The sequence below is a fragment of the Argentina silus genome, assembly GCF_951799395.1.
Source record: "Argentina silus genome assembly, chromosome: 17".
Classification (NCBI taxonomy): Eukaryota; Metazoa; Chordata; class Actinopteri; order Argentiniformes; family Argentinidae; genus Argentina; species Argentina silus.
Genome location: NC_139671.1, coordinates 13,922,740 through 13,946,121, shown reverse-complemented (window position 1 = coordinate 13,946,121; position 23,382 = coordinate 13,922,740). Strand labels below are relative to the sequence as shown.

General features: G+C 44.8%; 2 protein-coding genes across 5 annotated transcripts in view; one reads left to right on the top strand and one right to left on the bottom strand.

Moving 5' to 3' along the window:
- ccdc85cb (coiled-coil domain containing 85C, b) overlaps nt 1-14,093 on the top strand; it is a 35,483-nt gene extending 21,390 nt beyond the window's left edge. Inside the window, exons 2-7 of one of the 3 annotated variants that reach the window (XM_083688620.1) lie at nt 3,464-3,543; nt 5,044-5,085; nt 8,484-8,582; nt 11,088-11,180; nt 11,448-11,546; nt 12,278-14,093. In XM_083688620.1, the coding sequence (XP_083544746.1) occupies nt 3,464-3,543; nt 5,044-5,085; nt 8,484-8,582; nt 11,088-11,180; nt 11,448-11,546; nt 12,278-12,367 (503 nt within the window). In that variant the 3' untranslated portion in view covers nt 12,368-14,093. Of the gene's footprint in view, nt 1-3,463; nt 3,544-5,043; nt 5,086-8,480; nt 8,583-11,087; nt 11,181-11,447; nt 11,547-12,277 lie in introns of all 3 variants that reach the window. The other 2 variants (XM_083688619.1, XM_083688621.1) reach the window with 2 other exon arrangements.
- Nucleotides 14,094-15,094: 1,001 nt separating this feature from the next.
- On the bottom strand, nt 15,095-20,120 carry ccnk (cyclin K). 2 transcript variants are annotated; one of them, XM_083688630.1, is made up of 11 exons: nt 20,010-20,120; nt 19,422-19,660; nt 19,124-19,205; nt 18,825-18,956; nt 18,590-18,704; nt 18,376-18,433; nt 17,946-18,115; nt 17,411-17,610; nt 17,189-17,219; nt 16,978-17,049; nt 15,095-16,527 (listed from the first exon to the last, which is right to left on the bottom strand). In XM_083688630.1, exons 1-11 carry the CDS (start codon nt 20,016-20,018, stop codon nt 15,971-15,973), a joined length of 1,665 nt encoding a protein of 554 aa, XP_083544756.1. In that variant the 5' UTR covers nt 20,019-20,120; the 3' UTR covers nt 15,095-15,970. The 2 variants fall into 2 exon arrangements, with proteins under 2 accessions (XP_083544756.1, XP_083544757.1); XM_083688631.1 differs by having other exon boundaries at nt 18,590-18,695.
- Between the last annotated feature and the right edge of the window lie 3,262 nt (nt 20,121-23,382).

Below are 23,382 nucleotides of genomic sequence, written 5' to 3'. Positions count from 1 at the left end.
GAGCGGCTGCAGAAGTGGGTCATGGTTGCGCTGATGCGATGGGAAGCGACATGCCGAGAGATGGACAGACTCACGGACGCGTTCGTCTGCATCATGCTGCCTGCGTGCACACACAGGCACACACACACACACACACACACACACACAGGCTCAAACACGCAGTCAAACCTCAGCTCACTTCACTGAACAAACGAGCACAGAGGTAAAAAATAGAACACCACAATGTACTGTAAGGACAATGTTTCCCCTCTGTCTGGTGATTCTCTCTCTTCTCTCTCTCTCTCTCTGTCTCTCTCTCCTCTCTCTCAGGGGACACTTTCAGTGTTTAGTCGGACGTTGTTGTATATGTGTTCATATTCCACAGTGAGTTGCATAGACTGTCTGTGAGATCAAATTCAACTTTATTCCTAAGTAATCATCAGACCTCCCTAGATGCTTGTTTTGTATAAAGGTAGTAGGCAGGCATAGTTATATTGTGTTGAATAGCCGAGCTTCACAGGGTAATTATTTTGGCTTTTCTGCGCGATCCCTATGTGATCCTTGTTTCTCCCTAGCCCTGTGGGGAGCAGAGATGAGGAGATGTGAGACGGAGGGACGGAGAGATGAAGGATTGGAAGGGAGGATGGGGTTTTAATTGGCCAGCCCCTCTCCCCCAGGATGTGTCTCTAGAGCAGGTTGTTAAAGAGAAGGGGTGTTAAGATTCTCTCTCTGGAGCCCCCGGGTGTGTGTGTGTGTGCGTGTGTGTGTGCGTGTGTGTGTGTGTGTGTGTGTGCGTGTGCGTGTGCGTGTGCGTGTGTGTGTGTGTGTGTGTGTGTGTGTGTGTGTGTGTGTGTGTGTGTGTGTGTGTGTAGGCATGCGTGTTGGTGAGACAGTATAGATTCTGAGAGAGGGGTAGGGAAAGAGATAGGGAGAGTGTGGGATTCCTCTCTTGTCCCCTGATAGACAGTTGTTCTAAGCCTCAGATGTGACTGTGGTTCTTGGCCATGACACCCTGACTGCGCTCATGGCTACAGTATCCCAAGGGCCTTTGTTGGCTTGCATGAGAAACCTGATGCCATGGCCGTCCGAATTCAGTTTTTCCATTACTTGGGCCGTAATATTTCTCATGTTAAGTTGGGTGTTAGTCGGTATTCATTTTGTCAGCGACCAAAGTTACGAAAATGTTCTGCAGACACCTATTTCCCTGTGGCAAAAGACAAGAGGATAAATGACTTAATGACAGAAAAAAACGATAAGACGTGAAGTGATCTCTGGTATTTGTATACTCGATACACATTGATACTGTTTTTTTTTTGTTTGTTTTTTTATTCGCTCACTCGCTTGCCTCACTTTTCTGAAAATGAATTAGTTAAACAGTGAATTAAGTTTGCATGGCCTTAAGCTTTATTCAAACACAGACTTGAGCGTAGCAGACATTTCAGTGCTCCCTTCTTCTCTCTCTCTCTCTTTGGGGGTCTTGGTCAGCCCATCCTGGCTGAGGAACTCGCTTCCTAATCGGCTTGAGAGCTGGCCACAGGTCAGAGCAGCAGATGAAGACAGATTAGAGGGTCACAAGGTAGAGAAAGAGGATTACCAAGCTGGCAGCAGCTCTGCCTCTTCATCTAACACCAACCGACACCAACCACCAGTCAACCAACACCACACTTTCCCACACCTGAACAGTCAAGCAGCTCAGTAGGCTAACTGCTAACACTGCCTAAGCACCTGTTCACCACTGTTCACCTGTCAGTGATGAATAAAGATGGATCAATAGTGTTGTTGCTTCTTGTCCAGATGTCCCTGGTTTACACAGATCTAGGATCAGATAACACAGCCTACAGTTGTAATATTAACTATTAAGGGCATTGAATGGAATATCTGAACCTGTGTCAGTGGTTTGGGGGTTACTATTACCTCCTCCAAGGTTCTACATTTCAGAAAATCGACTGTCTACTACATGTTTGAAAATTACAAATGTGACCAATACGTGTGTTGCTCAACAGCATCTCTTTCTCTGACGATGTGCTTGTTCTGAATATCACCACCTGGTGGTCGGGGTGGGAACTACTGATGGGTGTGAGCTAGTTGGACTTGTTTGGGTCAGCTGATGAGTGAGATTGGATGAATTAACACAGCAAGTAGGCTAAGTAGCCTCACTGACGCACCTTGTAGTGACTCACTTCCCTGTGTGTGTGTGCATTTCTATTAACAAAAGAAAGCCTGCAGTGTATTCCATGGAGCATGTCTGACAAGTTGTCAGGGAATAGCCCCTCTGATAGTTCCTCTTTTGATCTAGCTGTACATTTGCGACACATTTTGAAAACAAGCTTCAGAACACCCACAGAGAACACCTGGCTCCCGGTAGCAGCTCACATCAGATTCAAGACCCTGGTGCTCGCCTACCGGGCGGCAAAGGGAACAGCCCCTCCCTACTGGCAAGCAATGGTCAGCCCCCAAGCCCCTGCCCGATCACTCCGCTCTTCCATCTTGGCTGGCCGCCTGGCACCGCCGCCTCTACGTGCATGCAGCAGTCACGCTACTCTGTCACGGCTTTTCACTGTCCTGGCGCCCCGCTGGTAGAACAAGCTTCCCACTGCTGTCAGGACTGCAGTGTCACTACCTATCTTCTGCCGTAGATTGAAGACCCATCTCTTCAGGCTACATATTAACTGTCCCTCCTAAAGACCTCTTCATCCCCACTACCCCTCTGTACAAGTTTCTCTACTGTAAATAAATTAATAAATATAAACAAATAATAATAATAATTAAAACAAAATTAAAAAAATCTTCCTTTCTTCTAGCATTGCGACTGCCAATAGCCCCTGGTCCTAGCATAGATTACTTTTTATTATGATGACTGATGGGTAGATGATTCACTTACTTAGACAAATGTATTTGTTGTAAGTTGCTTTGGATAAAGGCGTCTGGTAAATGCCATAAATATAAATGTAATGAAATGCAATACCTGATTTCTTTTCTTTTTTTTGTTGCTGCTGTCCCCAAACTGAACCTCCTAAGTCTTGACTGATTCAAGTAAATATAGGCTGTCATTTTGACAGGTGTGCTGTATTTATGGTGTTGTGTAGTGCATGACAAGTAACATGATTAGATTACTCATATGCTGTTTATGAAGCTCAGCCTCAGGGATTTGCAAAACAGCAAATCACCACCATTGCAGAGAATTAGGCTGCAGCTAGATCTAATACAAAGAATATATAGCAGAACTATAGAACTATAGCATTGGAGTCCATCAAATCATGAAAAACCAAGAGAATCTTTTACATCTCACTGTAGTAACATCTAACATCAACTGTAGTTGATCTACAAATGGTGCCTTCAGTGGTTTATCAAAGGAAATGTCAACATATTAAGCTCTTTGGGGCCATTTGCTCAAGTGCCCCTTCACTTTATCCGTATGTGGTCTTTGAAATGCTAATCCCTCCCTTCTTTTTCTCTCTCTTCTCTCCCCCTCTCCCTGGTCTAGAGCCCGCCTCCAACTACATCAGACAGCTGGAGACTAAAGTGAGGATTCTGGAGGACGATAACACCAAGCTTCTCACACAGGTGTGGTCTCACACACACACACACGCACACACACGCACACGCACACGCACGCACATGCACACACACAGCAAGTAAGTAAATCAACTCATGAATAATAAACTCATATCCTCTTTATTAATATTAAACATTGCATAATGAGGCACTATAAGCGAATCCCAAAGCAATATTCATATTAACCGTGATGTGTCCGACAGGGGACCTCTCTTTGTTGTTTCTTTGTCATTAATCACAGTGTGTTATCTCATTACATTACTTCACATTACACACACACACACACCTCTAACTGCTTTTGTTCCCTATCCACTGTGCAACACCATTCAGAAGGTAGAATAGAACTTGTGTGCAGTTTTTTGTTCATCCTACTGAGAGAATCAAATTGATTTAGGGAGTGGTGTGTATATATAGTATGGTATTATGTGAGTCATAATTCACTTGGGCGCAAGTGCGAAAAGAGCTCAAACCTTGAAGAACCAGATTACAGTAGCCTACATACATATTAATGAGGATATATATATATTTTTTCTTTTGAGTCACTAGGCTTAATTCTCCCAATTATCAGCCCCTTAGATTCATATGCAGGCAGTGTGTGGGCAGAAATAACCTTCACCAAACTTTTATGATCAGAGTAATTAGGAAAAAAAGAGCTCCAATTATGAGCTAGATATTGTACGATCAGGACCGTTAACATTATGTTCCTTTTGAACTAATTGTGTTTAGATATCACATGACATTTCTCACAGTTTATCTCCTCTCCCTGTTACTATTAAATTTTTCAATCTATTTGGGCCAGATCACACAATTTCACCACGCACCAGCATAAAGACAATTGATTATAATCATGCAAAATCCCAGATTGTCGGGTGACTAAACAGCTCTGAACACGTTTGTGTCGCCTTGAGTCGTATAACATCTGTTATCTGGTAAAGAAAAAATAGTGGCGCGCGCGGGGGGGGGCGGGGGCGGGGGCAAAAGCATACTTCTGCCCCCCCCGATGCCTTGTTTGCCCCATGGGCCAGACGCCTGTGGTGGTAGTCTTACCTAGTGTTTTTAAGGTGTACATAGGCGTGTATAGACTAGTACATTCGAAGGATGAACAGGTAGTTAAAGACTAAATACCGTGACACACGAACTGAGACCGTTTAAATGTCTTCGAGAAACGTCTGCATTGTGAGGCAGAAGTTATATAGTTACATCTGCTCTAGTTTGATAAGACAATCGTGTTCAGCCCCCTACTTACTACGTCGACAATGGCATTGTTACTGTTCTTACCCCGGATGACTCTGAGATTTTGGACTCCTGCTATCTCCAGACTCTCTACTCAGTAACCTCAACACAGTAGAGAGTCTGTGAGACACAGTAGAGTCGACTGTGTCTCACAGACTCTCTACTGTGTTGAGGTTACAGTGACTGCAGGGTCGCAGTGAGTGACCTCTGACCTTGGTGTCACACAGACACAACTGGACATCGACTCATAACATATATTTTTTGTTCCATTCCCAGCCCAGTTGCAGATATAGCTTATCACAGATACAGACAAAGAAGGTAACTCTCCCTCTCTCTCCAACTCAACTTGGCTGCAAAACTCCACTTTGCTGTGGTATCTGGGGCAACTATAGTCTCTCTCTCTCTGGTGATGGGACTTTCACACCTGTCCACTTATTTGCGATGATCGGCTACAATGGGCATCGCTATCTGGCTCTAGCACGCTAAGCTAATGACTGTATGCGGGCAGGGGGGGGGGGGGGGGGCACACCTTTACGCTCAGAGTGCCTTGGCGCTCCGGAAACAGCTCCGTTGGTGTCACAGGGTTCTCCGCTGGTGCATGAAAAGCAAACGCTTGTCCCTTCTTGTAGGGACGTCTGGCAGCCTGAATAATTTACTGGGTGGCGACGCATGTAGATCCAGATCATTCATTATGCATGACCGACAACGGGGTGTGTGTGTGTGTGTGTGTGTGTGTGTGTGTGTGCGCGCGCGTACTTGGATTACATGAACATGTTTTACATTTTTATGAATGTCCCTCTTGGTTGTACTTGTACGTGTCGTCGAGGAACGTTTGCTGTCTATTAATAAAAGGAACTGATGTCGGTGTCTTGGCTCGGTACGAGAGCAAGCAGGCTGCCGTGTTCCGCAGGGCTTATGGAATGTTTGTTCGGCACTCCTGTGTTATGTAATACAGTGCTTGATGGGATGTCTCAATAACAAGCAGGTGGGATTTACAGTGTATAATGCTGTTCAATGGAGATATTGCTCAACTCTACATCCAGTGTTGAGTTGGGTGAAACTAGGGCTTTGAAACTGGGGTTTCGAGTCTGAAGGAAACAATGGAATGTTGACCCTCCCCAACTGGCCAGATTGTGTGGTACCTTAAACTTTGTAATGACTAAGGAGTAGACACACACACACACACACACACACACACACACTCTCTCTCTCACACAAACAGGCCTGACTATAGGGATATGCAGTATAGCCTAAGCCTAAAGTATGTTTACTCTCTTTCCCTCTGCTTCATGCATCAAACGCGGTCCTCTCAGAGTCAGTGGAGTGTACCGTATTTGAATTGACTCCAGCCCAGCGCCACTCTATCATAGATGACGGCCCAGTAGGACCAACAGTGATTAATACGAGCGGTTGAATTTACTGCAGATGGCACCCCATCCATTAAGTCTAATGACCTGAGTGACTTTGTCAAAGTGAACCTGTGACAGTGGGCAGAGAGGGATCAGCAGAGGAGAAGTTTAATTGCCTTGACTGATGAGTGACAACTGAAATTTAGGTGCCTATTAAGTCTAACTACCGATCCACCAGCAAGGAATTGTATATGATATATACATGTACTGTATAAATTATGTATATATTCATGCATATCATAATTCTTGTTCCAGTCCCCCCCCCCCCCCCCCCCTGCATTGCAGCATTTCCTCCCCTCTCATTGGTCACTTGACGCCACTGTCATTCTTAGATTCTCAGGTTAGATGACCAAAGCAAACTGACCATGTTTTCATGGGAAATGATACACATATCCAATTAGCACACTATTATTTTAGACTGTTCAAATGAGGTGGATGAGCAACGTCATTGGATGATGAAAAAAGTGCCTTGAATAAGGTCAGCAACGGTTTAAAAAATAAATAAAAAATGTTTCTCTACTTGAGAATTGAAGTGTGTTATTACAGAGCCTCCTCTCTCACTTCACTCTCAAGAGGCTCTTTTAGGATCAGGTTAGCTCAGAGTAGGCCTACTATGCTGTGCAAAGTCAGGTTTGGGTGTCCAGGGAGAGAGGAGGAGAGAGAATCCTGCTCTCTGTGTCATGGCCGCTCCCCTATAGTCCCTCATAACTCAGACAACAAAGGTGTGACTGCCGGAGCTCCTTCCTGTCACCGCCCAGGACGATGATGGATTGGGGACTGCTAGCGTTTAGCCGCGAGGACAAGACGGTGCCAACCTGTCCCGTAGACAGATGGTATTGTTTTGTTTCCATCAACAACGAAGGTCAACTTTAGCCAGCCGTTTTGAGAAGCGAAGAAACAGCTTTGGTAACCCGGGAAGTCTTGAGAACGCGGAGAAAGGAACACAGTAGAATAAAAATGGGCACCCGTATAAGATAAAAAATCGTCACGTTGACGTCTGTTTTTCATAGACAGAGAGAAATAAACATATTCCATAACAGTTATTGTGTACATATCGCAACATTAATAATGTATTCATCGTTTACAGTACATTCACCGGAGGTATACATTTGTCTTTCTGGATCGTTTCCCAGGCAAATCCTAGCCTTCCCACAGATCCACATCCCTTTTAGATGTGCCATTTAGCTCATGAGCCTACCAGGGAAAACTCTGAGCCTGGAGAAAAGACGTGGGATGGCTGAGGCTGAGGCTGTGTCCCATTGTACACCCTTCTTCCCAAAGTGTGCACTTCCCTGCATGGATTTAAAAGTATAGGATTGGTAAGAGCCCCATGCTTTAAAACGGTACCGGTCCTATCCGTTTATATATCCATGTGAGGGGAAGTGTACAAGTGCACACTTCAGAGAAAGAGGGTGTAGTATCTGGATGAAGCCAGAGGGGAAGAATGGGAGGAATAAAGGAGAAATGGAGGAAATGCTGAGCCAGAGGAGAGATCCGATGGAGGAATGTTTAATGAGCGGTGTGGGGATGCTAATGGTGTTTCTGCAGTGTTAAGCTGTATTTTGGTGCTTTGGAAAAAAAGGCTGTGTTGGGTTTCCGTGGCGCCCAGGAGCGGCAGATGCGACACAAAGAATATCCAGCGTTATAGAACAGCACACACACACACACACAGGGTTATTTATAGCCTTAGTTCTCCCAGGCATCGTGTGTGTGTGTGTGTGTGTGTGTGTGTGTGTGTGTCGCAGTGTGTTCCCGAAAAAAGCTGAAAGAACACAAGTGCGTGACATCAGAAATGTCATAAAGAATTTCAGCAATGCTGCGTCTGTCCTCCACAAGCGGGAGGCTAGTCAGAGCCCCCAGGCATTTCTGGTCTTTGTGAATAGAAGAGCATGCTAGGGAATGTTAGAATGATCGGTTATGTTAGAGAATGTTAGGGAGTTGGACTACATGAAGCAAACCAACTTTTCAATTTTCGAGCAGTAATAATGTGATTCAGTTCGACTTACATTTGAAGGCTTGTGGAAACTCCTCCTTACTCACTTCACTCCCCAATTTACACTGGTACAAGACTGCATTCAACTAAGGCAAGGCGGTGGTGACAATTTGGCTGAAGCAGAAACTGTCTGTCTGGCCACAAGGTTACATCCCCAGAGTGGTCATGCCAATGCGAGGTGTGTGTGCACGTACGTGCATGCATGTTTGCTAAGTCTGAGGGTATTTGATGTGTGGAGGAGCAGTGTGTGATGATGTGTGTGTGTGTGTGTCTCTCTCTCTCTCTCTCTCTCTCTCTGTCCCTGGGCCCAGCAGTGTAACCCTGGAGACCTTCGTGCCCTGAGGAAGGGGAGTCTCTACCACTCTGAGTCTCAGCTGTCCTCCCTGCCTCAGCGACAGGATGCCCTGCACAATGTGAGTTCTCAGGAGGAGCAGCACACGCACACACACACACACACACATACACACACACACACACACACACTAGAAGCCACATCTGCGCCTCTCTCAATAGCTCTACAGCAGATCCAGTGCTTCAGGTCTAACATACTTTATTTCCACTTATGCAATTACACCTACACAGGCTCTAGAGTCCCAACCCCTCTCTCTATATCTCTATCTCTCCCACACATGCCAAGAAGTTAAGCACACACCCACTCAGCCCTCTTTTCAAGTCACCTTCTGATTGGCCCACTCCCTCTCCCTGTCTGTCTCTCTCTCTCTCACTAGCACACACACACACGCGCGCGTGCGCGCACACAAACAAACTCAACCTCACAGCTTAAACCACTCACACCGGAGCCAGTTTGAACTGAATCCTAGTATGAAAAGAATTATCGAATCCTAGTATGAAAAGAATTATCCTCTACAATCCAGCACGCCCCCTCTGACCCCCCCAGCGCCGTCGGGGGAGAGAGAGGCTGGTAATTGTTTTCTGACTCTCTAAGAGGAACGGCCTCGCTGTGGCACCACCCTGAGGACTTCCTCCTGTAAAAAAAAGAAAAAATCAATTGTGCATTTAATCACGACGGCCCAGCCTAAGACCCAGCACACTGCCCTGCCCCTGCACCCACCTCCCAGCTTAGAGGTCAGGCTCCGACTCGGGGGGGATGGGGGGGACGGGGGGGGACGGGACTGTGTCCTTCACTGTCCTATGATAAACCTCAGCCAGTTGCTATCTTTAACCTGACAGACAGGTCAAATAGAGGACATGACACCATCAAGTGCCGACGGTGCAAAAACACTGCCTTGAATGACAGACTGCAATGATATACACACGCTGATACGTTCATGACACAGCTAGGCGCGGCAGCTCATGTAGAACACAGTTAGAATGTTCCGCTCGCGGTGCACATCTCATCTGTGACCTGTCTCGTTAGCCATGTACAATAATGAGCGAACGTCAAGCAAAACTGTCGATGATCAAAAAGACTGGGTGAGCTAATGACCACAGCTGAACAGCCAGCAAGGTTGAATGGTGTTTTACGTGCTGTATATGACATGCCATCAAGTTGTCCTTCGATTGCCTCTACACAGTATGTCTGTAATGAAGACATGAACAGGCCTTCTTCCACCCTTGAGTGTATCGATCAGGGTGACCCCGCCTCACTTCCTCCATCTTGTCCTATCTCCATGGAGACCTCCTCGTTATGGGCTCTGCAGTGATTGATTGGCTGAGCGGTGATGTGGCCTGAGTTCATTCGTGCGTGAGAGATGGCCCTTATTGGAACAGAGAGAGAAAGGGGGAGAGAGAAGGGGGGGGGGGAGAGAGAAGGGGGGGAGGAAGAGAGACGGGGGGAAAGAAAGAAAGAGAGAGAGAGGGGGGGAGGAAGAAAGAGAGAGAGAAAGGGGGAGAGAGGGGGGGGGAAGAGGGAGAGAGAGATGGAGAGGCCACAGACAGTCAGCTGAGCATCAAACGACCAAACTTCCTGTTCTGTGTTGCCCCTTTTCTTTCTCTCTGTTTGTTTCTCTCTCTCTCTGTTTCTCTCTCTCTCTCTCTCTCTCTCTCCACCACCATTAATACAGTGGCTCCTCTTCTCTTATCCTCATCTTATATTTAGCCGTGCCGTTCTCTCATTGTTCAAACTGGGATCATCCTGCCCCAGTTTCAGGTCACTGTGTGTGTCTGTGTCTGTGTCTGTGTCTGTGTGTGTGTGTGTGCGTGTGCGTGTGCGTGTGTGTGAGAGACAAAGCTTGTGCAATGTGGTTTGATTCACACAGACAACAGAGAGTTCAGTCCTATTCTCCGTGTTGATACGAGGTTCCATCGTTTCTGACGTGACGCGTTTCTCCTGTACTGTGGAAGGCCTTAATAAGGCCTATTTATGCAGGGCACTCAGCCAGGACCGCACATCCAAATGAATAGTAAACAATAGCCTGGAGCTGTGTGTTTGTCTACAACTGTCTGGAACCTTTACTTCTGAGTCAATCAGAATACGGCCCAGCACTGCAGTTCTCTTTAAACACATCTAAAACAGTAGTTTAACCCCCAAAAAAAGTAGCGCAGGGAAAAAGGAGACATTTAGGCAACATTTGACATTCTAGTGGCGTTGTTCCTACACAAGGCAATACGTTCTGTAACGCAACATAACATGTCAGAAAGGACCAGCTGGTTCTGACCCTTCGTAATCACCTTTTCCGAGTGAATACTGAATAGTTACTCTGGTCATAGGTCAAAAGGGTGCATACTGAGAAGTATAATGGAGTGGGTTCCATAGGGGGTCCCACAGGTGAGCGTAGGGGGGATTATCGGGAGTTGGAGTGGAAGGCCAAGGAAAGACAGATGCCAGTGCAGAGAGAATGGAGGTATTGTGGACCCTCCTCTCTCTCTGTCCCCAACAGAGGAGCTCTGTTAACCAGGAGGGCGAGATTAGTCAGGTTGATTCGGTGGTGTGACGGGAACTGTTTCTCTCCCGCCAGGGCACGGGCCGACTCCCGACCAGCGAGTCCACCCCCGCCACGGGCTACCTGTCCTGTGTGCAGAAACCAGAGGCTGTGGTCCACGCCATGAAGGTATGACACACAATAATACAATACGATATAATACCACTTGATGATCCCATATGGGGAAATTCAAGTCTCACCATGACATTCTACAGCTACTGTATCTCCTCATCCCTCTTCATCCTCACCTCTCTTCATCCTCATCATTCTTCACACGTTGTAATGCAGCCCAACTTCAGCCATAGAGATGGATCATTCATATATGACAGTATGAGAACTCTTACACTGATTGTGTGTGTGTGTGTGTGTGTGTGTGTGTTTGCTTGCTTGCACCAGGTCCTGGAGGTGCATGAGAACCTGAACAAGCAGGTTCCTGAGGACTATGAGGAAGACCTCAGTGAGAAGGAGAAGGCCATCGTCAGGGAGATGTGTAATGTAAGTACACTAGCTACAGTCATGTACTGTATCCTTCCAGGCCCTTTCCCACGCCTCTCTTCTGTCTGACTATCTATTTCTGTCTCTCTCTTCCTCTTCTTCTTTTCTACTAGAGAATATGTGTTCCTCTTCTGGCCTAGTTTGCCTGTACAGAGCAGCAGTAGAAGAGCAGTGTTTTTAACAGACTTCTCTCTCTCTCTCTCTCTCTCTGTTGCTGTCCCATCGTGGAGGAGCTCTAATTGGAGGCCTTAATAAGAGGCTTGTAGTCGGAACTGTCAGAGCAATTAAACCGAAGCGGCAGGGAAAAGAGCACCCCCCCCACCCCCATCTCTGTGGTGCTGAAAGGCCTATTCGCCTAGTCCTTTAGTGTATAAAGGGGCTGCTGATTAGAGAGAGAGAGAGAGAGCTGGGCACTCCCTATCTGGCCCCTGCAGAGGTATGTGGCAGGCCAGGAATCTGGGGAGCGCCACAATAGCACCTCTGTATTATCTCTCTGGGACCCTGGGTCCTCTCACTGAGAGAGATTCCTCTTGAGACAGAGTCAGACGGCTGCTTCCCAAAGACCATGTGATGACAGAGATCCCTCGGTGCAGCGTACTGTAGATGCCTGTTATGAATTTAAGGTCAAAGTGTCAGTTTGTGTCTTTAGAAAGTGTGTTATGTGAAGAATTGTTTAATGTATAGGCTTGTTTTGTGTGTGTGTGTGTGTGTGTGTGTATGCGTACGCACAGGTGGTGTGGAGAAAGCTGGGCGATGCAACAGGATCAAAGCCGTCCATCCGACAGCACCTCTCCGGGAATCAGTTCAAAGGCCCAAAGTAACGTGGCGATGAAAGAGAGAGGAAGCAAGACATACCTACCTATGCTCAACCTATAACCGCCCCCCACCCCACTGCCCAACAGCATCTCCCCATATGTGACTGGACATCATAAGACCACAATCCTAAACTAAACACTCATATTATTATTTTTTTTAACCTTCCAAGTGTTGACTGGCAGCTAGTTTCACTGATTTGCCACTTTCCTATGACATGTTTTGGGGTTTTTACGCAGTGCTGCAGATTATTATTTTTCTGAGCAGATTCTCCTATTGTATTATGCTGAGAACAAATCTTTTAGATTTAGGTACAGTTAGTCCGTTGGGTGAGGACAGTGTCACTTTAAATCAGTTGGGCTGCATAGTTTCTGTAGCAGAGCTTGAGGCTGACAATGTCGAGACAGGACTCTCTGGAAACGTTTCTTCGATGTTAAAGTAACGTTGTGGTCACGTCAGACACCATTTGTCGTACCTCCCATAGACACCCAGCCGGATCCTCTTGTCAGTTGTGCTCGCCACTTCTCGCTGGTGAATTAGCATAATTAGCGTTAGCACCCCTAAGTGTTGAATTATGTGAAACCCACTGTGACATTCTGTAGCACCCTTTGCGCATAAGAGAAGTCTATTAATACAGTGTAGAGATCACGTTGAAACTTGTGTAAAATATGTATAAAACCATAGCACTACTTTGTTGTTATTGTTCATTTTACTTTAAGTTCATTCTAGCGTGGCCATGTATTAAACTGTTTTATGTTTGAAAAGCACACAACCGAACCTTAAACAGGGTTTTTCTTTTTTTTGTAAGTTCATCTTGTTATTTCTTTTGAAATGAATTGCTTTTTCATTTTTCTCTGTATCCTCTCTGTAAATGTATCAAGGCCATTTTGTATTGAACCCTCTCAGCCAGATTCAATGGAATTATAATTTTTTGGGGAATGGTAAAACCATAGAATTAGAATGATAATTCTCATTTCTATGGGGGTAAAACCATAGAGATGGAACACTAGAGAGGCTGATGTCAGGTCAACTCTATTGTTGTATTTTCTATGATAAAACTCTATGATGTACAGTAATGTGCATGCTTGACAATCACATTCTCAGGTTGGGAAATGACCAGAGCTTTATCCTTCACCCATCAGTGACTGTCTGTGAAGACTGAATGGTTGTCGTGATTTTTTTAACGTCTGCCTGTGAATATATCTCTCTTGAACCCTGGTTACAACACGGTTGAAGACTGCTGAACACATCTGCTGCATTCAGTTCCACGCAAAACAGGTTTCAGAAATAACCGCTCTGCTCTATTACATTTAATGTCATAAGAGCAACTCTATTTGTGGCCATGGATAATTAACCATATAACTTGTCAGCATTTTTGTTGTGAAGCCATCCAGAAATTATATTACGGTCATTACATTATCATGAAATGAAGCTTTTTGGCATGAATAAATACAGCAGCTGTGTTTCAGCGGTGACTGTGCATGTCTGTAAACGTTGTACAAGTTTTCTGTTGGAATGTGAGAGCAAGTCTTCCCTTAGATGTTTTTCGATACAATTTCATTTTTAAAGAGTATACCTTGATGTCAAATGAAATAAGTACTGTTAATAATCACAATAATAAGGGTATTTATTGCCAGGTGTACAGGTAGTGATTGGAGAGCTACCAATAATAGGGCTGTCATGTTTTTGACATGTTGTTTATGATTTTTATGAACCTATCCGAGGAGATTTGCTTTCTTAGCAAAGTCTTTTGATTGGTTAGTAGAGGTTTGTCATTGACAGCTCCAGCTCTCCCGTCTCTTGTATTAGTTGCTCTAATGCAAATTAGAACATTATCAAGGCTGCCTGCCTACCGTAAATATTGTAGGTGAGGCTCACCTCTGTTTTTCTCAAATGGGTCTACAAAAAAGAAAAATCAAAGTTCGGATTTTAAAGTGTCCTTTTTTTTCTAGGAACTGATTTGAAGCCATGATGCAATTTTGAATACTTTCATTCTATGGCATTTGATTTGAGATGTGCCACATTTTCTGCATGGGGTTTTGATTTGGAACCTGTGTTTTTAAACTTCTGTTGTTGTTGTGTTTCTTTTATCTGTATATGTGCTAAACCAGAATACAGGATCCTAGAATCTACAGTGTTAATGCCAACTCCTCTAGTTTGCTAGTCTGTGTAACTTCTCTTCCTATGAAAATCGCTGATATATCACAGATATTTGTAGGCGAAAGTTTAAAAAGAAATAGAACATGAAATAGGCCACTTTTAGATGATTTTGGAAAAAAATAAACAAATGATTACTTTCTTTGTAGTTCTGTGTCGTTTCTATGCGCGTGTTCAGCCCTGCTACTCATATGGTGATGTCGATTAGAGCTTGGACAATGCTGCCCTCTGTTGGTACATATTATGAACAACACAGAGGGCAAAGTGGATTTCTAAGAATGAGCTAGACTGACTGTCGGTTAGTGTAGACAACACAGGGGTGATTCTAATGTACCCTACACTGTGGAGAATTCCTGTTAGCCACTCAGTAACTGTGAGTGTGGTTAACGTGTGAGAAACCAGTCCACACAATGTAGTTCAAGCCGGTGTGTGTGGTCATTGGACAAGACAGCTAAACTGATTTGTAGGTCAGACACAGATACTGTGAAGTAACCAGAAATAAATCTGACCTGAACACTGTTTAAAAACACAACTGCAGACACAAACACAACAAATACTGCACACAAGTATTTCAAGGTAGGAAAACATGTTTTGTTTAATATCCAAAGTGTCTATGAGACACTAAAGCAAGTGTATGCACTTCAGGGTGCACGTAATCATTTGTTAAAGGAAAGCCTAACTAAGGCACGTATGGATATAAGCTCTCAGATCCATCAGTGAGTTTTGAATTTCACATATGTACATACTGTATATAGTCTACCCTTCGTCTGTCCAGTGTCATACCTGATGATGTTTAGAGTTGATTTAACGTTGTCCGCTTTACATGTAATGTCACAGAATAACCTATATTCATACAGCTAAATGAAGATAGTGAACACTTAAAAAAAATATGTTTGGTACTTTTAGACACGGCAATTTGTTTCCCCACACACGGTAATGAAGTTATTACAGCACTGAAATTAATCATTTCTGACAGACTGAAAATGAGAGCAAAGACTAGCAGGCTTTTAGCATCGGGCAAAGTCTTCGGCCTAAATAAAATGACATTTCCTTTTCATGTGTTACCGAAAAAATATGTTCAACCAACTGCCTCAAGAACACAACATTGTCTGTCATCCCCTACAAAAGGAAATGTCTGGAATGTGGAACTAATGCAAGCTCTCTCCTAAAGAAGAAAATGACTGATAGATTCCTGGGGTAACCTTCAAATGTCTGGGATTCCAACCAATCAAGAGTAACAGAGGCTTGGTAGAGAAGTTCCTTTGTCTTCTAAAGACCTCCAGAGGGCTTCGGCCTCAGTTTTAACATAGAATTAGAATGAGGTTCATTCTATTTATATGGCTTCTAACACAGCTACAGCCCCTGGTTTAACAATGGAGACTGTTCTAACCATAGAAATAGAATGTTCTAACATTTGCTCCACTCCCTCCGTTTTGTTTTTACCATCCATCCTTTCATCTCATCCAGCCTCCTCCGTGGTTCATGGGCATGCCATGGGGCGGCAGGGGCACCTGGGGCTGCCCCGGGGGAGGAGGGTACCCACCAGGGGGAAGACCCATCCCTGGTGGGGGTACACCGTGGCCTGGGGGTACACCGTGGCCTGGGGGCATGCGTGGAGGGGGGGGTGGGGGGTAGCTGTGGTTGTAGCCTGGAGGTGGGTAGGCTGGGGAGGGAGGGGGTAGGTTGGGGTGTGGGTAAGAGTTGGGAGGCGGCGGTCCTGGTGGTGGGGCATTGGGGTAGACATGAGGGTGGTAGGGCATGGGGGGGCCATAGTTGGGGGGCATCTGTGCGTAGGCCGGCTGCTCGGTCTTCATCATGGACTGCAGGCTCTGGAAGCCCTCCCCTGACATGTAGGAGCTGGAGGTGGACATGCCCATGATGTAATTGGAGGGGGGAGGAGGAGGGGGGCGGTGGGGGAGGGGAGGGGGCTGGTGCGGGGGTGGGGCTTGGGGCGGAGGGGGGTCGGCTGGTTCTGCTTCCGTCGGCGGGGCTGGAACAGGGGCCTTACGATCTTTTCAGATGAAGAGGGGGAAAAAAAGGAGGATGAATGACTTTCGTAGCTCATGGGAGTCATCTCCTCCACCCAGACAAGGAGCATGTGCCTGCCTGCCTGGACTCCCCCGCGTGGGCCTCATTAATAACAGGCTGGAGCAGACAGTAATCAGACTCGGCTCAGAGGCTGGGAGAGGGCGTATTGTACTGGATTCTGACTGGGGCCAGTTATGCAACACCCCCCCCGATTCTAAGAAGGACTAAGATTGGGATTCCTGGTATTCTCTAAGCTGCTCTCCTCACTCCTCTGTCTGCTCCAAACCTAGAGAACCATGGAGCCTAGGCAGGACATAGTACTGTATACCCATCTGCTCTCATCCATCAGATACAAATAAACTCACAAAAAGCTAGCTCACAAGTTGTACACAAATGAGTAATGGTGTGCAAAGTAAGAACAGGAGACACTCACCAGGTGGAGGTTGTGTTGTGGGCAATGGGGGCATGGGGCTCTCCAGCCGAGGAATCTTAGAGCCCACTTGCTCTGTGAATGAGAACAAACATTGAGGCGGACAATAAGAAGCTGAGATGTACTGTAATACTATTTGGCGTTTTTACATGAGTTCCTATGATGGTAGAAGAGGTAAAACGTAAGTGGCAAAATAATCTACAATCCTCTTTACCTGGAGGCTTTGGTTCCTCTTTCGGGGAGCCCTGAAAGAAGAGGAGAAGGAGAGTCAGTACTGTACTGTAAAATAAATGACTGTAGCTTTTTCAAACTGAAGCCATTTCAAAACAGCAACTTATTCAGACTGAAGCCATTTCGTACAGCAAATGCCTAATAAGTTTGGTGGATACGAAAAAACTATGCTGGAGGCTGCTGTGCTAGCACGGGTGACACTCACGTGTGGGCGTTTCAGCTGGCGCGGCGGACTGCCCTGGGGAGAGTTCTTCTTTGGTGGCGGGGGCGGTGGGTGAGACCCCGGGGGCTGGCCCTGTGGGGCGGGAGGCTGAGGCGGGGCTCTCAGGCTCTTCTCCTCCTGCAACCCGGGGGGGATGGGCGTCTTACCCTGGGAGTACAGGTCTAGGATCTGGTGACAGATGTCTTGAGAGACGACGACGACGACGACAACAGCAACAACAGGATGGATGGAGGTGAGCGGTAACAGGATCACAGTCAACAGGAAGAGAATGGAAACAATAACATTGTATGTCCATCGCACAATTGCTTGGCTCGAAAAACAAGAGTTTTATAATGGTACGCTGTGGTACAGATATTTGGCCATACGATGACACACTGATGTATACATCATGATAAACATCATACTGTTTTAGGCAGGAGAGGAGGAGAGGCATACAGTCTCATTCGGCACATTTGGGAGCAACGCAGCAATCACATTGCCATTGAACCATCACATCCTCCACATCTCCGTCCCATACCTTCTAGCAGCTCCACCGGAACGTCCTGTACAAACTGCTCCCACCATCGCCGGGACGACTGCTTGGAGGTCCACTCTTGGATGTCAAACTTACAGAGCCGCCCGGCCAGGTACATGACAGCCACCGCGATGATCTCAGGCTCCCACTGGAGGGACAGCATGGTGCACAGGCTGAGGGGGGCATGGGCACAGACACAAGAGAGAGAGAGAGAGAGACACACACACACACGTCAGTTTGAAGACCATACAAGGCAGTGTTAATGACAGGGAAGGACGGAAATGAGCAGAGACGAGTCAAGAGAAATGTAAAAGAAGGAGAGGAAAACAACAGTCGTATTGACATTAGAACCACGGAACGATGTGAGAGACCCCGTAGGGCATCTGGGGACATGCAGGCGAGTCCATTCTCCTCTGTGATGATGACAACCCACCTGTCGTTGACAAAGGTCCATGCCATCTGCACCAGCTTCTGCACTTTGTTTTTGTCACCTTCAACAATGACAAAAGACAGCATTATAATGAATACACATCGTTAATCCCCAGAGGGGAAATCTAAGTTGTTCCCACAATGGCATCGGTCCTGATTTCTACATCATCACATGAAGACAACAACAACAACAACAACAACAACAACACAAGCTTCACCTTTGAGTTGCTTGGCATACCGCAGGAGGAACATGTAAGGGTGCTCTACTTGCAGGTCAAACTTGATTGTCTGGAGGAGAATTCGCTCCAACACCATCACCTCCTCCTGTTGATGCTACAATAAGTTTACAGGAACAGATAGGGATCTAATAAATCTCAGCAACTGACTGGACAGGGACAAACTGTGGCTACCTCCTGAGGACAGAGGTAGCAGTGAATGGACAAGAGGGCTCACCTTTGGGTCGTCTCCAAACTGGGCAAACTGCATGTCGTTCAGCAGGCTGCGAGCCGTCTTGATGATGTCTTTGCACTTCTTTGGTGTCTCTTCCACTTTCCCAGCCAGGAACAGACAACACCCACCTGTCACCTGTAGGGACAAAATCCAAGTCTCACAATCCTCTGAGCACTCGATGAAAACATAGTAGACAGTACCTCTAGGTAGGCAACATGAACGTGTACCATTCGAACCCCAACAACAGGCCTAGAAATGGCAGAAATAGTTATACTCATGCATAGGTAAATAGCAATACTCACATATCTGGGAAACTGTTTGAAAGAGTGAAACATGTAGAAGCGGTGGAAATATATAATACCAGTTGCGAGGGTGTCATAATGTCTGATGACAAAGTTAAGGATAACATCAACACATGGGCTAACTTCTGTGTCTCCTGGAATAAATTGGGCTCACTGTGTAACCTAATCACAAACCGAGAAGCTAAACTCGGAGGTGAGAATGATTGAACTCACTATGGTGTTTGAGGCCACAGTGATACAGATGTCACACTAAGTTAAAATGTGAGTCATGTGACCCAGCTAGGGTTTCAAAGGATACAGCCCAAGTCGTGTCCCCACATCGAATATGAACCGGGCCCCCTCTCTCCGGTACCGGGCCTCTGTAGCAGGGTCCAAGCCCTCGGACTGGGAAGGCGTGTGGGCCAAGTCCTTCTTGTCCCAGTACCAACATGGCTTGATGTGGTCCAGGAAAGCTTGACCCCCTAGGGCCGAGATCTCCCTGTTTTCCTTCATTTGATGATGAGGAGAGGCAACGTTGGATGGACCCGCTGCGCTGGACTGTGAAATTAATGTTATAAATCATTAATAGATGGCATGCACATGACAACTCTAGTCTGACATTATTCGTGCAGCTAATTATAAATTACCCGAAAATATATTGAATTAATATGGCTAGCTATAGTGATGCAGAGTCTACTCTTAGCTAACTTTATAGCTTGCTATAGCAAGCAGCTGTCTGATATAATAGCTAAATAACTTACTTACTCATAGAGAATGAGATATCTCTGACAGTTGCTGGCTAGCAAAATGCTATTGGGCTAGCTCGTGACTTTTTAATCAATCGAAAACAGTTTGAAGTTGAATTTACGCGATCTTAAATCATTGTGTTTAAATGAGCGAAGCTTACCTTTAACATGTAGACTTCAGAATGAATAGCAATGCAATCAATTGAGACAATAGTAATCGTTTTTAGATTTAATTAGTCACCGTCAACAATCCCATCCTACCAAGGGCGCCGCCATGTTGTTTTACGTCAAAATAAAGTTGGACGCGTCATTACGCAACATGTTGGGCAGAAATACGGATTTAGTTTTTTGTTTTTTTTAAAGCCACTCTTTATTAAATGCATTTTGTCTTCATGCCTTCCTAAAGCGATTTAGATATTTTAAAAATCAATATTTGCCAGTGTTACCATCTCTGTCAGTTGGGACCTCAGCTGCGCCACTGAAGAAGCAGCTATTCTCCTCTAGAGGGAGACATAGGATGTCAAGTGGAAGTAACTTGAGGAAACCATAGACACATCACTTAATGGTCAGAAATCATCAATGGATGGATACATGAATGAATGAATGAATGAATGAATGAATGAATGAATGAATGTTTAACTGACATTCTTGTGCTTAGTTGCCTTTCGGAGACGTGCAAGTCTATTCTTATAACAAGAAGTGAACAGCATAAATTAAGTTAAGTTCCCAACTGTTTCGGCCCTCATAATTGTCAGAGTTACTATGTGACAGTTTGTGCAAAAGCTCTCTTTTCTAAAATGATTGACATGAAGGTTTAAATTAAGAAATTCACATTTCAGTCCAAAAACATTGTATGAATTATTGCCAGTGTCACAATGTGCACTCTCTAGCTGTGTCCAAGAACATGAGGGCGAGGCTTCTCTCCCTCTCCACCCCATCTCTCCCTTGCACAACTCGAGAAAAAACACAGCATTGAATCATTCGCTTAATTCCATTTAAAACCTGGAATCTGCATGGATCATTAACCTATTCTCGGACAAAGCCTTTTAACCATGGAAGGAAGTGTCACAAGGCCTTGTCTGGTTGTGTATTGCCCAAAGCAAGAGAGCATAAGCTTTCACTCAGGCCTGCACTACACAGGCACACACACACACACACACACACACACACACACACACACACACACACACACACACACACACACACACACACACACACACACACACACACAAACATGCACATGCACATGCACACACACAGCAAGTAAGTAAATCAACTCATGAATAATAAACTCATATCCTCTTTATTAATATTAAACATTGCATAATGAGGCACTATAAGCAAATCCCAAAGCAATATTCATATTAACCGTGATGTGTCCGACAGAGGACCTCTCTTTGTTGTTTCTTTGTCATTAATCACAGTGTGTTATCTCCCATTACTTCTGGTTGTTTTATGTGTTTGTACATGTACAGTATTGCTTTGCGGACTCTCAATACAGATACTATAAAGGTAACGTTATTTGGATTTGTTTTATATTGACACACCAACGTCAACGAGCTTATTTTCTCTCTCATTCTCTAGCTTTTCTCTGATAGTGTCTCATGTAGGATGCCCTGCTGTGGTTTAGTGAGTCTACTTCTCTTATCTTTGCAGGCCATAGCCCTGACATGACACGGAAGACTCATGTCTCCTCAGAATCAACACGTTGGACTTAAAATGTTTCCTGTGTCCATAAACAGGGTATTGTGGTATCTTGGGCCATGCTAGCGGGCTATAACTGTCTTTGCCCCGAGCCAACAGAGATGAGCCATAATGGAGCTGCTGATGTATTATGGAGGAACCCAAGGGTAAAGATCAAGGGGCTGGGAGCCAGAGGGAGGGATCATGGCTGTGTCTAACTTTGGATGAGTTTTCTTCTGACAGGGCTATACACAGTGACTCTGCTGTACTCTGCTATAGTTGCTAATGGTGGAATAGAGAACGTAAAAAAAGAAAGAAGAAGAATACAGATATCGCGTACCGTGTGTTATGTCTCCAGGTCAAACAGTGTGTGTGACTATAATTAACACTCTGTTTTAATGTAAGGTCAACTGAGGTTGAATCTGTTTGAGACAGAGTTGAGACGACATTTCATTTGTATAAATAATTACTGTCCTGAAAGTCCCGTAGGCCTGGCCTGAAGCAATAAAACTTCTAATGCTCTTAAAATTGCCCATCATGTATAATTGATAACAACTATAGGGCTACAAGCCTCTGCTGATCCCAGCCTATACAGTACTTGTACTGGAAATTGTGTTGTCATGAAAATGCACATTATCACACACTATTATGTCCCCTTGTTTTTTCTTCTGTAAAGCACATTGTATTGCATTTGTGTATGAAATGTGCTCTCCAAATACAGTTTGATTGATACATTTTTCTGTGAAACTTTGATATTATAACTGGTATTGTAGCAATGCAGCATGGAATATTATCTGCAATATATAGATTATGCGTTATACTGTAGATGATGTAACCTCTAATTCTAATTAGGACAGCACTAAATATTCAGAAGTGAAGCCCTTGAAAATCAACATATGCATGAGGCACTTAACAATTTAAGTGCATGCATTGATCTGAAAGAATATTACAAACAATGTGGAATAATTGCCTATTAAGTTTGTCATTAATCGCCCCTGTGACTCTACTATTTAAAGGATATAAGGAGACTTTTGTCTCTTTACACTTGCTCACAGGTAGCCTTCTTGACATCAGGTCAAAAATAGGATGCTTGGTGGTTCAGAAATAACCACTCTGGCAGCTGAAGTAGCATTTCAATGACAAATAATAAGGAATAATTACAGTTGAAAGTTCAACTATTCTCAGTCTCTCACTGCTAATGTATATGCTGTAACATGACGTCCAATTAATAACAATCAAACCTATAATTGAACATACGTTGGTGGAAGAGGAGAGGTGCGTTAAAGCCACTTCACGCACCAATAGAGGGTACTGTTGCCTCATAACAAGTTTGAAATGAATTTAGGCTACAACACAGACAGACAGACACAAATGGGAGGTTGTTGTTTTTTTTACACTCAATACCTGTGTACTGTACTATGTCTGTGCCACCCTATTGTAGAATTTAGGTGTGATATTGGATTTGCAGTATTTTCAAATGTGAACGTATAGTCTACCTGATTAAACAATTGTCTTACATGTCTGAGAATATTGCACGCATTCTTTCCCGTACAATAAAGTATATTTATGTTATGTTTTATTAAAATAAAATATATTATTATACATTTCCATTAATAGGACACAGCATAAAATAAGTCTACAGACTACAACATTTCCAATCACTGAGAGATAAACTTAACTTATTAAAATAAAATAAATTATTAAACATACGCCTCTTTAGATTATTTTCGACAATAGGCTATTCAATTTCCATTGTATGAAGCAAAACGAGTTTGTACCTATGCAATATTGCCTCCTCAAATAAGGAACACTGTAGCTTTGCATGTGCGTATACAGTAGCTACGGAACGCC